At 36.4% G+C, this 16,939-nt stretch overlaps 1 protein-coding gene across 3 annotated transcripts in view; it reads left to right on the top strand.

Annotated features, from left to right (window-relative positions):
* The window catches only part of NBAS (NBAS subunit of NRZ tethering complex), a 420,713-nt gene that overhangs the window by 170,793 nt on the left and 232,981 nt on the right, over positions 1-16,939 (top strand). For all 3 annotated transcript variants that reach the window (XM_074394213.1, XM_003935214.4, XM_074394217.1), the window contains 3 exons: positions 2,396-2,498; positions 5,843-6,072; positions 10,874-10,986. In XM_074394213.1, the coding sequence (XP_074250314.1) occupies positions 2,396-2,498; positions 5,843-6,072; positions 10,874-10,986 (446 nt within the window). The remainder of the gene's footprint in view (positions 1-2,395; positions 2,499-5,842; positions 6,073-10,873; positions 10,987-16,939) is intronic.

Below are 16,939 nucleotides of genomic sequence, written 5' to 3'. Positions count from 1 at the left end.
GTAAGAACTTGAATTCAGCTAGACAGTGCCTAAGTCTGATTTTATCAGGCAGGTGCAAGATGGACAGTCACTTCATCAAACATTCTGTTACTTCTCTGCCTGTAAGAAATCTGAAAGAGCCCCTCCAGATCTCAAAGAGTTCACATACCAGGTCAAACAAATGGAAACATTTCATGAATTTTCCTGAAATACTTGCAAATATATTAGTTTGTTTTGTGTATTTGTGTGCTGGAAGAAAAAAAGTATTCTCTTACACCTAACTACATATGGAACAAGAGTAGTTGTTCATTTTGTATAATAAATATAAAATGCATAGGTAAATCAAACATGTGCTTATTAAAAATTTTAAAGACTGTATTTTTCACTGTAATGATCCCAAATAATATACTTTTTCTATAGCAATAACTGTTAAACACATCCAATCTATCTGCCTTGTTTTTAATAAATAGTGTTTGGAAATAGTGATGATTTTTAAAGGCATTATAAAAGATAAAAAATAAAAAGATGCACAGAAAAGAAACATCATCTAGTTGGTATTTGACAAACTTAAAACAAAAACTTGCTCTTCTTGAATAATATTCATGATTATGTAGACTGTCAAGAATAGAAAGTAAACATAAATGATGATTCCATACTCATGTATATTTAAGATGAACTTTTGAGAGAGGCAGAGAGAATTACAGCATATTTTCTGTCCTACTGGAAACAATATTAGTATTATATATGTGACTTAAAAAATAAAAAAAAGAAACAAGATGTGTTTGTAACTTCATTCATTCACATTTGTTGAATGTTTATTACGTACCAGAAAAATGGGAGGGGGTCTTTTCATATTTTTTAGTATAAGTTAATGTTTATGCTATACAAAAAGGGAATCTAAAGTTCAGAGAGATTAGAAAATTTATTCAAATCCATGGACAATTTAGCTCATATTTAGGAGTTGCTTCAATGCCTGTGTGTTGTCAAAATTAATCTCATTTATTGCTTATCAGTCTTTGAGGTGGGCTTTCAGTGAGGAAAGTGAAAGTCAGGAATATTAAATGACTTGCTCACAGCCATACAACTAATTTGTGACTCTGGGTGAAATTGGTAGCAAAACCTTTTCCCCTTCTGTAGGAGAATCTGATGATTAATTTCCTAGCTCTATAACTCTGGAAATCAGTATAAAGTGGCTTTTAATCAACTAGATTATATAGGCCTCACTACTTAGATAAAACTGAAGGTCTGGGCATGGTGGCTCATGTCTGTAATCCCAGCACTTTGTAATGCCTGAGGCAGGCGGATCATGAGGTCAAGAGATTGAGACTATCCTTGCCAACATGGTGAAACCCCGTCTCTACTAAAATACAAAAATTATCTAGGTATGGTGGCGTGTGCGTATTGTCCCAGCTATTTGGGAGGCCGAGGCAGGAGAATCGCTTGAACCCGGGAGGTGAAGGTTTCAGTAAGCCGAGATCACGCTGCTGCACTGCAGCCCGGTGACAGAGCGAGACTTTGTCTCAAAAAAAAAAAAAAAAAAAAAAAAAAAAAACCCCAAAAAAAAACACCAAAAAACAAAACAAAACAAAACAAAAAACCAAAAAAACTGATCCCTGATTGGTAAACTGCCTCTGGCCTGGAGGAACTGTAAATGAACTAGAAATACCTGATAGAAAGTTTATGCTGTGGGCTTGCCTGAGTGTGTCGCAGGAGATGTTGGCTCTTTTAGGACATGTAGCTTCTTCCTAAGCCAGACACAGCAACACCAACAACTACTCTCTGAGGCTTTAGCTTCTTGTACTGGGGCGGTCACCTGGGAAGATAACTCCTGGAGTGCTCTGTGAGCTGCTTTGTGGACCACTGCCCATACTCTCACTGTAAGAAGCAGCTGATGCAGCTCTGCTGGTGAGCTGTGGTTCTTGTCCTCCAGACTGATGGCAAAGGTGGCCTGCAGTTGTCCTATGAGTGTGAATGTTTAGTTGAAGTCAAGAAGACTCCTTGATGGGGATTGCAGAGTGATGAAGTTGGAATCTAAAACGAACCTCTGTCATCAAGTGCTTTTTCTGCTGTATCAAAGCTGATTTATCTTGCAGTGCTTCATCTTACCTTAGAAGCTCACAGTTTCATGCCTTTACTGTAATTACCATTCAGTTCCATCCCAGCCTTGTGTCTGCTCAGGCTGTGACAGGCTGTTTTGTCAGCATCTCTAGCATTGATGCATAGCTGCCCAACTTTCCCCTCTGTCTTTAATCCAAGTGTTTTCCTGTAAATTTAAAGAAGATATATTCGTTTTGATCATTTGGGAGCTGATGTGGTAGTACCAGTTTTTGTTTTTTTTACCTTTTGACCATTTGAAGAAAGAGATTTTATTAATTGTTCTTTCCCTTTTCCTTCTCTTTCTTACGCGTTTTTCCAGGCAGCCTCCTGTCAGTGAGTCCCATTGGAGAACGTTGCTCCAGGACATGTTAACTATGCAGCAGAATGTGTACACATGTCTAGATGCTGATGCCTGCTATGAGGTAACTCTAGAACCAAACACGATTTTTAAAAATTTAACCATTTTGATGGTTATGGTTTATTGGATGCAAGAATGATGACCATAAGCTACACTGGAAGTAATACTATTTAATAATAGCTGGTAACTGACTAGTGCTTTATAGGTTGAACACTTTTTGCTTAGCCCCCGTCTCCCTTGTCTTTTTTCATTGCAACGCTGTCTGTTCAGTGGGTTAATCATCAACTAGAAAATGTGAATTGTATTTGACTTTTCTCACTTGCATAGTTTTGGTGGTCACTAAAACTTACCTAAAACATTTTTCAAATCTGTCCTGTTTTCCTCTCTGCTGAGCTGCAGCAATCTCCCTACTTGTTTCCCTACTTCCATCTTTCTGGTTTACACTGATAAAGATTATTTTTCTAAAACAAATCTTTCCATGACACAGCCCTGCTAAAAATCTGTTGTTGTTCCATATCCGTAATCAAAAAGTAGCTCTGCTCCTTAGCATGACATGGAAAGCTGCAGAGGATGCCAGCCCCCTTACCCCTTCCAGTGTTGTCGCTGTCAGCCATGTACCTTATGTTGCAGTAGCACCATCAAGCCTGTCATCAGTTTCTCCATCCACTATGCTGTTTCATGTTCTGTCACTTTGCATACTTTGTTTTCTTGGCCTGCAATCTATTCTTCTTTCTTTTATTTAGAAAACTCCTAATAAAGTTCACAACTCAGCTCACTCACTATGTTCTCTAGGATTCCTTCCTCTGTCCTTCCACATAAATGGCTTCTACTATAGTCTTTCTTTAAAATGTAGTTATTTGTTTGTGCATTTCTTTTGTTTGGTCATCAGCTCCTAGACAGGCATTACTATATCATGTGTGCCCTCATATCCCCTAGTGCATGTTATAACGTATGGAATATAAAAGATATATAAGAAATGGTTGTCAGCTGACTGGGAGTGTAATCCAGGGGCATTTATTCATTAATTTGGAAGAGATATATACACGTGTGTGTGTGTGTGTCCAATTGCCAAGTCAGAGGCAGATTACCAGTATATATATTTCCATTTTATATATGTAAAATCTCCAAGTCAGAGGCAGTTTACCAATATATGTATTTCGTTTGTATGGAAAAAAATAACCTAACTCATTTTTAATAAGATGCAGTCTAAAAGGAGTTTTTTAATTTGAATTTTCTTGTTAAATAAGCCAGTCTCAAAATCATAAAGAATATTTCTCGTGTCGCTTTGCTCTGATATCACAAAACATGACCCGCTGATGAAATCAGAATTGTAAAAATAGGCCTCTGCATTGTGAAATTGTTTGGTTTTTAAATTCAGGGTGATTTGAACAAGAGTGCCAATGTAGACTATTGAGAAATAAATAGTTTTATATTTGAATTTCAAGTTTTTAAATGCATCAATAACTGTAATGTTTATATTGATGATTACAGTCTCTGACCACATATAAGTGCTAGTGTCTTCCCCTTTTGCATCTAAAGCAAAACCTGAAACCAGCTTCATTAGAAAATAATTTGTATGCACATGAGATCTCAAACCCAACTGTTAACTAGTATGTTTGAGGTAGTGTTTTTACATTGGAGTGGCATTATTTTGATACATTCTTATTTCTGATTCTGATTGCAAAATTGGCAGTAAGTATATTACATTTGAATTAGTTTTAGTGTGGAGTAATCTATCAAAACAACTCATCATATTACATTTAAAAAATATTTTAACACCTTTTTATTAGGTTTGATATTTTAGTTACTTTTGTCCGTGGGTCTGTCTTGTTGAAAAAACTTTTAAAAGCATATTATAAAAGGTTCCAGGAGACAGTAATACAGATTTGACAAACTGAAAATTTTAAATATAATTTAAAATATGCTGTGTTGTCTTAGTGACTTGGTTGTTAGATTTTGCTGTCCTTGGAAAATAATTTGAAACTTTGGTGGCATAATTTTGAAAATGTTAGATGAAGATTTATATATAGCTTATAGAACAGAAATCTATGTTGTTCATTTTAGCAAACACTTTCAAGATTTAGGACAATGTATTTTTTCAGTATTGGACACTGACTCTTTAGGGCTTACTTGAGTAGACCAAAGAGATATGGAGAAACTGTCACATATAAGTCATTCGGGTTAGACTTATTGTGAGCCATTTTTACCTGTCAGATATAAGTGATTAGGGTTGCTCTTTAATAGTTTGCTTTCTGTCAGAGTATCTGTTTTATGGTGGATCCCTCTTAGATACAGTGTTTTTATCTTCATCAGACATCTTAGCAAAGATCTGTCTAAGAATGCCTTCTGCAGGAAGCCTAGACACAAAGAAGTGAAAATAAGGGCATCCTATGAAGGTTGGATGATCTTCTTAATTATATTGAAACTCTTGCTTCTCCATTACATGCTATTGTTTTATCTTCATCCAACTGTAGCATGACAGGGAAGTGCATTTTGGGGGAACTTCTTATATTAATTATATATAATATTAGTGTATGTTTAAAAGGATTGCTTTGTTTACATAAACAGTCTCAATTATGAATTAATTTTGTGTTAATTGATGTTGTTAGTTGCCTAGTAGAGTACAATGATTTTGTATGAATACCTTCAGTGTCTCTTGTTTTATTTAAATAATTTGTAATATGCAAGTTATTAAACTCAACATTATAATATATTATAATTTTGATAACTGGTTATAAGTATAGCATTTATGGCATAGCTATTTAGTTCATAAGACTGAATTCAGATATGTTAAGGTAGTATGAATTATATGTATCACAGTTAAATATTTTTCTTGTAAGAAATTAAAATGGGGCTGGGTGCAGTGGCTCATGCTTTTCATCCCAGCACTTTGGGAAGCCAAGGTGAGAGGACTGCTTGAAACCAAGAGTTTGACACCAGCCTGGGAAACCTAGCAAGAAGCCATATCAAAAATGAAAATGAAAATTAGAAAAAAAAAGTAGAAATGGTTAAAAATAGTTTTAAGCAAAATGGGCCCTGTTTAGACTGGGACACTATGTCTAATAAATCCTGATTTTATTGAATATCAACTTCAGATGCTTGACCCAAGTATTTATTGTGATACATTAAAATATTATGCTTAATTTTGGTTCGGCCAATGAAATTATTCTTTCTTCTTTCTAAAGGATTGACTTTTTTTTTTTAATTGGGGGGGAATTCACCTAATGTAAAATTAACCATTTAAAGTATACAATTCATTGTCATTTAGTACCTTTTCAGTGTTGTGCAGCCACCACCTCTAGGATGGATGTCTTTTTAATTTCTTTCATTTGGATTTCAGAGCCTTCATTTCATTGAGAACTGAATCTTCCCTCTTTATTCCTAATTCCAGTTTCTTCTTCTTTCCAGATATTTACGGAAAGCCTCCTGTGCTCTAGTCACCTTGAAAACATCCACCTGGCCGGGCAGATGATGCACTGCAGTGCTTGCTCAGCAAACCCACCAGCCGGTGTAGCCCATAAAGGGAAACCCCCCTACAGGGTCAGTTACGAAAAGAGTATTGACCTGGTTCTGGCTGCCAGCAGAGAGTACTTCAATTCTTCTACCAACCTTACAGATAGCTGCATGGATCTAGCCAGGTAGAATAACTCCATCTTCTTCCATAGATGGAGGGGGAATGCCAGAATGTACAAACTGCATTGTTATTCTTTCCTTTACAAAATATATTATCACAGGTACAGATTGACTACCCTATATGGGGCACAGTAATTTTTTGCTTGAATATAACAAGAAAACTATGTAATGAATGTCCATCAGCTTATTAAACCTTTTTCTCCAGCGTGCTTTCCTGTGTTCATTTTTGCTGATTATCTGTAAGGCTGTATTTGTCTTCTGTTGGAAGAGATTCATTTGATAACCTATAAATTCAAGTTGTGAAAATTTTCAGCATGCATAAGTTGTGTCTGTCTTGTTCACATAGCTTTCACTTTGTTTAGAGACAAGGGACCTAAATGCCAGGGGATAAGTCTTAAAAAAGAGAGAGAGAGAGAGAGAGACGGTACTCGATTAAAGGATAAACCTCAGAAGTTGCTTCCTGGCTGAAATTAGACTATAAATTCAGTTCCTCTCTTGTCACCATTGTACTCCTATTTTAGCCCACCCCTCTTGTTTTAACAATGGAAAGGTGTGTTCATGACCTGAGTTCTTATAAGTAGTTATACACAATTGCAGTGATTTAGAAGAATTTATTTAGGATTTAAGATTGCTTTTATAAAGTTAGTTTTTTTATAAAATCGAAAGAGCCTAATAAACATTGATCAAAGGACAAAACATGTATCACCTCTGTATTAATTAATCTTAAAAGCTTAAAAAAGATAATTTTACTTGTTCAACATTTCAGAAAAGTGGACAGTCCCTAACTTAAGACGGTTCATAAAGTTTTCAACTTTATGATAGTGTGAAGTGATGTGCATTCAGTAGAAACAGTACTTTGAGTACCCATACAACCATTGAGTTTTTCACTTTCAGTTCAGTATTCAGTAAACTATGTGAGAAATTCGTCTTTCATATAAAATAGCCTTCGTGTTAGATGATTAAAAGCCTAGCAAAACTGTAGGCTAATGAAAGTGTTCTGAGCACTTTTAAGGTAGGCTAAACTGAGCTGTGATGTTTGTTAGGTCTATTAAATGCGTTTTCAATTTGTGATATTTTCAGCTTGCCATGAATTTATTCAGACATAACCCCATTGTAAGTCGAGGCACATCCTCAGTTGTATTACGTCCTCTCTCCTCTGCCTTCTGACTGATACGCTGCTGTTCATGCCACTAGCCATTTTTCAACTCTCTTTTGCAGTGTCTAGTTTCTCTAATATGTATTTCTCCTTCCATTTGTACCCTGGACAACTGAGTCTGTTTTGTTTCTCTTTGTCTGAGATACCCTTTCCAGACCCTGCTCTACTTTTCTTACTCAGAGTTGTGCTGATCCTCATTCATTTCTAGAGACATACTTTTTCATTTATTTTTCCTCTTCAAGGCAATTAACATTTTTTCTAAGCACCTGAGTTTGTCATGTAACCACTGAGTTTTTGTTGCTTGATCAAATAAACTGAAGAAAGGTAGAATCTCTTCAGTATAAGGTGGCTATGGTTTCTGGCAAATTATTTACTTACATGTTATTCTTACTGTGTCTGATTTTCCAACACTGTGCATCCTAAGTTTATCCCGTTTTCTTAGATTTTCTGGTTAACAATCTATAAGATAGTCTATATTGTATTTGATGGGAATTATCCACTCACCATTTGAATAAAATAATGAGATTTTTGAGCCTAATCATTTGCCCACGATTTTGCACATATACTTGTGTATAGTTTTACAAAAATGAGATAATGCTATATATTTCTTTTTGTTACATGCTTTTTTCAGTTGTTTAGTAAGCGAGTGTATACAGATATGCAGCATTTTCATATGCTTTACAGCATTGTGTCGAGTGGTTGTGCTGGATTTGCTCAGTTCTTTTCTGACTGCATTTAATATGCCTTTTCATTGTCTGAGAAGCAGCAGAGTGTCAGAGGTTAAGAACACAGTTTCTAGTGGCAGATGTCTGTGTACAGATCCACATTTGTCCAGCTAACAGCCATGTGACCCTGGGCCAGTCATCAGGGCCTCAGACTCTTCACCTGTAAAATGCAGATAATAGTAGGATTATGTCATAGGGCTATTGTAATATTAACTGAGTAGGCAAAGTGATTAGACCTGTGCCTGTTCTAGATGGATAATGCAAAGTAGAATTGCTGAATCGAAGGGTAAGCACATACACAATTTTGATGTATGTTATCAAATGGCACCAGTTTATTTTCCATTAATAAGGCACTAAAGGGCCTCTTCTCTAAATTAATTTTCAGTCTTTCCAGTGTTTGTCTGTTGAACAGCTTCATTTGCACCTTTTCTTTTGAAACTTGTTTCTAGCCTTTACTTATTTTTCTTTTGGGATGTTCATCTTTTTACTATTGATTCTTAGGGGCTCATTTTGGGGCCTAAGGGACATTTCTGCTATGCCTATCTCAAATATTTTACTACATTGCCAAGTTTTATTATATATGATTTGTCTTTCCAATTGCTCTTCAGAATTTTAAATTGTGATTCTTTTACAGTTTCTGTCTTTTCTGTCATTTTTGAAAGACTTTTAATTCCCAAGACTATTAAGATAATTTTTCATAATTTTTAGTGCTTTGATAGGTTTAATTTTTATATTTCAGTTTTACCTTTATTTGGAATTTGTTTTGATACTTTGATTGTGGTAGCAGTTGAAACACCTTCGTTTTACAAACATGCCATATGTGTATAATGTGGCACCCCACTGATTGCAACCTGTGAGCCTGAGTGTATTTCAGTGTTTACGGTTATATTGAATGTAGAAAATAACCCATACGTTCTTACTGATTAAAGTATTATTTATTAATTGAGGAAGCAATAATTATCTAAACAATACAAAAAGGATATATTGGAGAGATTAATTTTCCCCCTGGAAGACTAATAGTTATTTCAGACCTAGCAAAGCTTAAAGGTACCTCCTCCCTCTAGTTCCCCCATTTTCCCCCTACCAGTTATATCTTATCTCAGAAGGAATTATGTTTTCACAAACCATGTTATTGAACTTGACAAAGTTGTTTAAAGCAGTTAGCTCTTTCTTTTCTCCTAAGTGATTCTATTTTTATTTCAAATGATGAAAATAGCAAATAGAATAGCCTTTGAAACTGGGACTTGCATTTGATCTCAGTCTTTTTGGCAGGTGTTTCCCAGAGATCATTTAAAGAGCTGCTCCTTCTTTATTTCTCCTTCATTGCGTCTCTTTCTTTCCCACAAGGACACACCTTAATTTCACAAACATGCTCTATGTGTATAATGTGGTACCGAACGGATTGTGAACTGTGAGCCTGTATTTTAATGTTCACAGTTATATTGAATACAGAAAATAGCCCATACATTCTTACTGATTAAAGAGTTATTTATAAACTCTTTAAAAATAAATTGTTGAGGAAGCAATAGATATCCAAACAATACAAAAAGGATGTATGTGAGGGATATATATCTCCCTCCTCATTCTAGTTCCCGTAACTTTATCCTTAAGTAATTAAAAAATATTGGTTACTTATATATCCTTCCAAAACATTTTATTAAATGTTACCTCTTCTTTCTTAAATCACGAATAAGTACTTACTATTATGTATACCTTTCTGTGCCTTATTTTGTTTTTCACTTACCTTCTGTATTGAGGGTTTTTTCATTTGCATATAGACAGGTCAGTTTTATTTCTTTTTGATGGTTGTGGAACATTTCATTGTTTTATTTTTATATGATTTATTTAATTTTTTCCTGATTTGGTATGCTTTCTTTCATTTTTAAAAACAATCTGGTGGTGAGCATCTGTAATTCAATGTCTTTGAGCATGTATGAACCTGTCTGTAATGCACATTTTTGGAATTTATTTGTAATTCCTGGGTCTAGAGTAAAAAATGTAAAAAGGGCATTTACAATTTTGAAACCACAAAGAGGTTATAGACCTTTCACACTTGAATCAACAGTGGATGTGAGTGCTCAGTTGATTTAATCCTCTAGTTTTATAAGAGCAGGCTAGGCCTGTGTCTATCACTCAGTTGTATGGATGTCATACTGGGGCTTAGATGCCTGCATCTCATGATCTGTGATTCTAGCATTCCTGAGCCCCTTATGGCCTGATCTGTCTTTCTAGTCTTATATTCCAGTGTTCATCTAAGCACCTTTAGAGAATGAGTTTATTCATTACATGAAACATGTATTAAGTGAAGTTTCTTTGAATTTAAACAAAAATTTACTTAAAATACTCCATGGAAATCCCACATTCTTAGCTTAGCAAATCACTTTCTCCTATAGTTCATCTCAGAACTGTATATTACCAAGATATTTCTTCTTTTTGATCAGAAAAATGTTCTCTGTGCAGTTTCCTAAGTCATCTCTTATTCCTTTTGAGAGACCAAATTGGTACCAAATCAAGACATTTCTAGTTTCCCTAAAAGGGAAACTGGAAACTATCCGAATTTTATCCTTTAAAAAATTCCTTATAATATAATCATTATGTTTGCATTCATCAGTAAAAACGGCACTAAACACAAAGTTCTCATGCTTGCTGCTGTGATGGCATTATGTACTGTGAATGTAACTGTAACTGTAGGCAATTACTTCACTTCTGTGAGCTTCAGTTTCAGCTCCCTTAAAAGGCAGATAGATGATGACTTTTGCCTACCTCATGGCTTGCTGTGAGGTTTAAGATAATAGAAGGCATCCAACGAAATGAATTCCTGGAATGTAGTAGATTTTTGATAAATACGTGTTGGATCTCATGTTGTTAAATATAGACAGGTGAACATATGTTGCTTCTTTTTAAAATTTATCTAATTTCTTCTAGGTGTTGCTTACAACTAATAACAGATAGACCCCCTGCCATTCAAGAGGAACTAGATCTTATCCAAGCTGTTGGATGTCTTGAAGAATTTGGGGTAAAGATCCTGCCTTTGCAAGGTGAGTTTTCTACTTATTGTTGCATTGTTACTAACCTATATTGAAGTAATTTAGTAGTATTCTTTTTAAGTTTTTTATAACTAAAGAGTAGCTTTGATCATTTAATCCATTAGCAGTAGATCCTGTCCTTGACCCATAATTTAAATGAAATCTCAAGTGGAAACCCAAAAGAAAAAAATAAAGCCAACATTTTACCATAAGTTTATTTTTTAAAGTTTACATTTATAAAATTTAAAGAAATAACATTAGTAACAGAGCAGTGAGGCTACTGGGTAAAAACACAAATAGATACTGGAGATTATGGGTGAGAATGTATCAGATTTATGTCAGTTTTGGTAAACAATTTATTTCTATATTTTGTTTCAGTTGCCTAGATTTATGACTAGCTGAAAATAAATTTTTTTTTTTGCTTGATTCAGTATTTTCTTTAAGTCCATCTGTTTTTTTTTAAAGAAGGTATAAGCAATTTTTCTTTAGAATTTAATTACTAGAGATATCTTAATATTACTCAACTTTTATTTAAATATAAAAGTCACCTAGGTATCATTTCAAACAAGCATCCTGTTATGGAGTAACTTGTCTCATCTATTTATGCTGTAAGGACAGTTTGCATCTCGTGGTGTACGGGACTTAATCTGACCTTCCCTGATGAGGGTGGTAGATTTGCTGTTGCTTTAAACCCAGGGCCTCAGTGCCCTAAATGAACAGATTGGCTTGTTGTGTTAGCAGTGTGCTTGGCTGCCTTCCTTGTAATCTGTTATCTCTGTTCTTAACTCTGGAAATATTTGAGACTGAGGGTGGTGGAGGGTTAGCTCTTTTACAAGTCCCTTGGTGTCTTTGTCCTGTGTAGTGTTTAGAGTTGGTTGGATTTTAGGGGATATGAGCAGTAGAGACATTCTCATGTTTTCAGCAGGTTTCCAATGTGGCTTTACTAAAAGTTCAAGTTTTGCATCTAAGACAAGTTCATTAGGCTGGGCGCAGTGGCTCATGCCTGTAATCCCAGCACTTTGGGACGATGATGCAGTAGGATCACTTAAGTCCAAAAGCTTGAGACCAGCCTGAGCAACATAGTAAGACTCTGTTTCTACCCAAATTAAACAAATTAGCTGAGTGTAATGGCATGCATATGTAGTCCCAGCTACTCAGGAGGCTAAGGTGGGAGGACTGCTTGAGCCCAGGAAGTCAAGGCTGAAGTAAGCCTTGATCATGCCACTGCATTCCAGCCTGGGCAGCAGTACTAGACCCTCTGACAAAAAAATTATTAGACTCAAAAGTCATAGTATTATTATTTTGAATATCATTGTTTGGAAACAATTTGTACATGATTATAACTATCTTGTGGTATCTTAAGTAATTTTATTTAATGCAATTGCTGAATCACTAGTAAATTTTATTCATGTGTATAATTCATGTAATTTTTGAGCTCAGAACTTCTTAAAATTGTGAAGATTAATTAGGTTTACTCTTTTTTAATCCTTAAATGTCAGAAGTCATTAACTACTTCCTCCTCAAATATTTAACTCCAGTTTTAGTTAAGGAAGAGTCCAGAGTGCAATGAAGCTTTTGCTCTGTTTGTATCTCTTGTTAGGCCAGGCTATTACAGATTTAATTCTGTGTGGGTATCTGTATATCTTTGTGTGTATCTGTCTTTTACCTCCTTATTTAATTCAAACAGATTGGTATAATACAAAATAATTTTCTTACAGTCCACCCAAGCCCTACTGGATTTGGAAATATTACAATGAGCCCTGATTTTCTGTGCTGATCAGTTCGCAGTATGTTTGCTGGTAATATGTATATATCAGCTGCTGGGTTTGAATACCTGCAACCAAAAACAGTGCCCTGCTGTCGCTTCTGAGAATTTTCTGACTGAGGAGTATTTTAAGAAAGACATTTTCTTTCATGTCTTGACAGCTTTCCAGCTTGATATATTGATTTGGGGTTTCCTATTAGAATGACTGTCAGAAAACCTTCTGGATGTGAAGATGGAATGTTGCCTTTGTATACTTTCGTTGTGTTTATCTCACAGATGCCGTTTAGGTTTTAGCTTCTTTTGTATTCATCAGTAATATTAGACAAGGAAAACAATTTGATATTTAGAAATTTATGGCTTAGGTATTTTTATTGTAGCCAGTGTACATAGTTCCTTTTGTCATTTTGCTTTGTTTTGAAGCCTTCGTTGCCTACACTCCAGGAGTTGCTGTTTCTTATCAAGTAAAGGCTAGAAGTTCTAAATTATAATCAATGAGTTAATTGAAAACAGGAACAGAAATAACATGTAAAAATGACTTCCTATGTGTGTCTTCTATGAAATATTTGTGTGTGTTTGTATATGTATGCTGTTCTCTTTCTTTTGGGGGTTTATGTTTATGTAAAATTTTCTTAGTATTTAAATGAGCAGTCTTTAAATATTTCATATGGTCCACCTGTTCTTTCTGTACTAGGGTAAGTCAGCTTTTCTGACTTCAAGCATTGTAGTTAACACTCAGCCCATAGCTACTTCTGCCACTTATTACTGGTAACTATGGGCAAGTTTTAACCTTTAAGTTTTCTCATTTACCAAATGGGGATGCCAATAAGAATCTTACAGAATTGCTTATAAGGACTGTCTATACCTTTATAGTGCGTGAGATTTAGTAAATGCTGTACGGTATTAATGATTATTTTTGATACTTAAAGGTATTTTTAAAATAATCATAGAATTAGGGTGGTCTCACCTGCCTTCTCATTCTCCCTGCCTCCTTTCTTTTCATTCCCTTTTCCTTTCTTCTTCTTCCTCCTCAGCATCTGTTCCTTCCTGTCCTTCCACCCTTCTCCCTTTGCTTTCTTTCTTTTTCTTTTATTGCATTTTAGGTTTTGGGGTACATGTGAAGAACATGCAAGATTGTTGCATAGGTACACACATGGCAGTGTGGTTTGCTGCCTTCCTCCCCTTCACCTATATCTGGCATTTCTCCCCATGCTGTCTCTCCCCAACTCCCCACCCCCGGCTGTCCCTCCCCTATTTCCCCCCAACAGACCCCAGTGTGTAGTGCTCCCCTCCCTGTGTCCATGTGTTCTCATTGTTCAATACCCGCCTATGAATGAGAACATGCGGTGTTTGATTTTCTGCTCTTGTGTCAGTTTGCTGAGAATGATGGTTTCCAGGTTCCTCCATGTCCCTAGAAAGGACACAAACTCATCGTTTTTGATGGCTGCATAATATTCCATGGTATATATGTACCAGATTTTCCCTGTCCAGTCTATCATCGATGGGCATTTGGGTTGGTTCCAGGTCTTTGCTATTGTAAACAGTGCTGCAATGAACATTCGTGTGCATGTGTCCTTATAGTAGAATGATTTATAATCCTTTGGATATATACCCAGTAATGGGATTGCTGGGTCAAATGGAATTTCTATTTTTAGGTCCTTAAGGAATCACCACACTGTCTTCCATTTAATAAACATAAATTTAGGTACTTAACCCTACTCCAGGAACTGAAATAATGAAGGGGACATGCATTCTATACTTTACAGGGCTGACACACTGATAATAAGACAGAATTACCCCAGAGTGTCATGTGTGAGTTTAAATTCTGGTGCAGCCACTTTGAGCTGTTTAACCAGTGGTAACAGTATCATTGAGCTTCACATTTCTCAGATGGGGATGATAATAATAAAATATTCCTTAGTACTGTAAGTTATATCTGGAGAAACCTTGTATTAGAATATTTCGCTCTTTATCAGTATTTCTGTGAATATATCTGTAAGTAATAATGTAGATAAATTTTTTTGAGGGATTTTTATGTTCCAAATATACTTTATATGTATTCACTAATTCTCAGAGTGGCCTTTGAGGTTGGGCATTGTATTAGTCTGTTTTCACATTGCTGCAAAGAAATACCCAAGACTGGGTAATTTATAAAGTTAAGAGGTTTAATTGACTCATAGTTCCATATGGCTGGGGAGGCCTCAGGAAACTTACAGTCATGGCAGAAGGCAAATGGGAAGCAAAGATCTTCTTCACATGTTGGCGGGAAAGAGAAGAGTGTATACGAGAATGAGGAAGTGCCACATTCTTAAACCATCAGTCCTAGTAGAACTCACTCACGATCATGAGAACAGCATGGGGGAAACCGCCCCCATGATCCAGTCACCTCCCACCAGGTCTTTCCCTCAGCACCTGGGGATTACAATTCAAGAGGAGATTTGGGTCGGACACAGAGCCTAACCATATCATTTCACCCCTGGCCCCTCCCAAATCTCATGTCCTCACATTTCAAAACCAGTCGTGCCTTCCCTGCAGTACCCCAAAGTCTTTTTTTTTTTTTTTTTTTGAGACGGAGTTTCGCTCTTGTTACCCAGGCTGGAGTGCAATGGCGTGATCTCGGCTCACCGCAACCTCCGCCTCCCGGGTTCAGGCAATTCTCCTGCCTCAGCCTCCTGAGTAGCTGGGATTGCAGGCACGCGCCACCATGCCCAGCTAATTTTTTGTATTTTTAGTAGAGACGGGGTTTCACCATGTCGACCAGGATAGTCTCGAACTCTAGACCTCGTGATCCACCCGCCTCGGCCTCCCAAAGTGCTGGGATTACAGGCTTGAGCCACCGCGCCCGGCCCCAAAGTCTTAACTCATGTCAGCATTACCTCAAAAGTTCAAGTCCAAAATCTCATCTGTGACAGGGAAAGTCCCTTCCACCTAGGAGCCTATAAAATCAAAAGAAAGTTGGTTACTTCCAAGATATAGTGGGGGTGCAAGCATTGGGATAAATGTACCTGTTCCAAATGGGAGAAATTGGCCAAAACAGTGGGGCCACAGGCCTGTGTAAGTCTGAAACCCAGCGAGGCAGTCATTAAATCTTAAAGCTCCAAAATAATCTCCTTTGACTCTGTGTCTCACATCCAGGGCACACTGATGCAAAGGGTGGGCTCCTGTGGCTTTGGGCAGCATGGTGGCTCATGCCTCTAATCCCAGGACTTTGGGAGGCTGAACTGGGTGGATTGCTTGAGCTCAGGAGTTTGAGACTAGCCTGGGCAACATGACAAAACCCTGTCTCTATTTTTAAAAAATTAAAAAATTAGTCAGGCTTAGTGGTGCATGCCTATAGTCCCAGCTACTTGGGGTGCTGAGGCAGGAGGATCACTTGAGCCTAGGAGATTGAGGCTGTAGTGAGATGAGATTGTGCCACTGCACTCAAGCCTGGGCAACAGAACAAGACCCTATCTCAAAAAACAAAAAACAAAAAAAAAACCCACAAAAAACCATACCCTACAAGATGGTATTGTTTCCAATGTTCAGATGATAAAATCAAGGAACAGAGAGTTTAAGTAAGTAGCTTAGGGTCGTCCAGCTAGTTAGAGGTGGAGCCAGAATTCAAACCTACATAGTCTGGCTCAAGAACTTGCATTTGTACCAGTAGACAATGCTCTACTGAGGAAGAGGTGTGAGAGTAAAAGATTCTTTGAGAAGGAAACTTATCCTTTCACTGGCCAGCTAAGTGTTTGACTCCTGCCTATTACATCCTGGCCTACACAGTTAAGATTTGTATAATACTTCCCCAACATCACTAGTAACTTCATATGTTGTAGACCTTTGTTGCCATTACTGAGTGTCTGAAATTGATATTTCACATCTATCGTTTGAGAGGCATTTACTACCCATGCCTTCTAAGATTGTGATTATTCTGTTTTGATATATAGGTAGCTCATTAGAAAATACTTTCTACATCTGAGACATGTGCATGCGTGCACAAGTGTGTGTGCAGGTGTGTGTGTGTATAGCTGGGTTTTATAGGTTTTTAAAAAATCATTTGAGATATATTTATGATTTCTACCGGAAAATTAGGTTATCTTTAATTATTAAAAGGTATATACATGCATATCTTTTTAATGTTCATTCATTCAATTTGGAAAGAAATTTTAGGAGTTGAACATTTCTTTCTTGGAAAGATAATAATATCTAGGGCTTGTATTT

This window comes from Saimiri boliviensis, chromosome 1 (assembly GCF_048565385.1).
Source record: "Saimiri boliviensis isolate mSaiBol1 chromosome 1, mSaiBol1.pri, whole genome shotgun sequence".
In the NCBI taxonomy this organism is placed as follows: domain Eukaryota; kingdom Metazoa; phylum Chordata; class Mammalia; order Primates; family Cebidae; genus Saimiri; species Saimiri boliviensis.
Note: the sequence above shows the minus strand (reverse complement) of the source record. Positions and strands in the feature narration are given on the sequence as shown.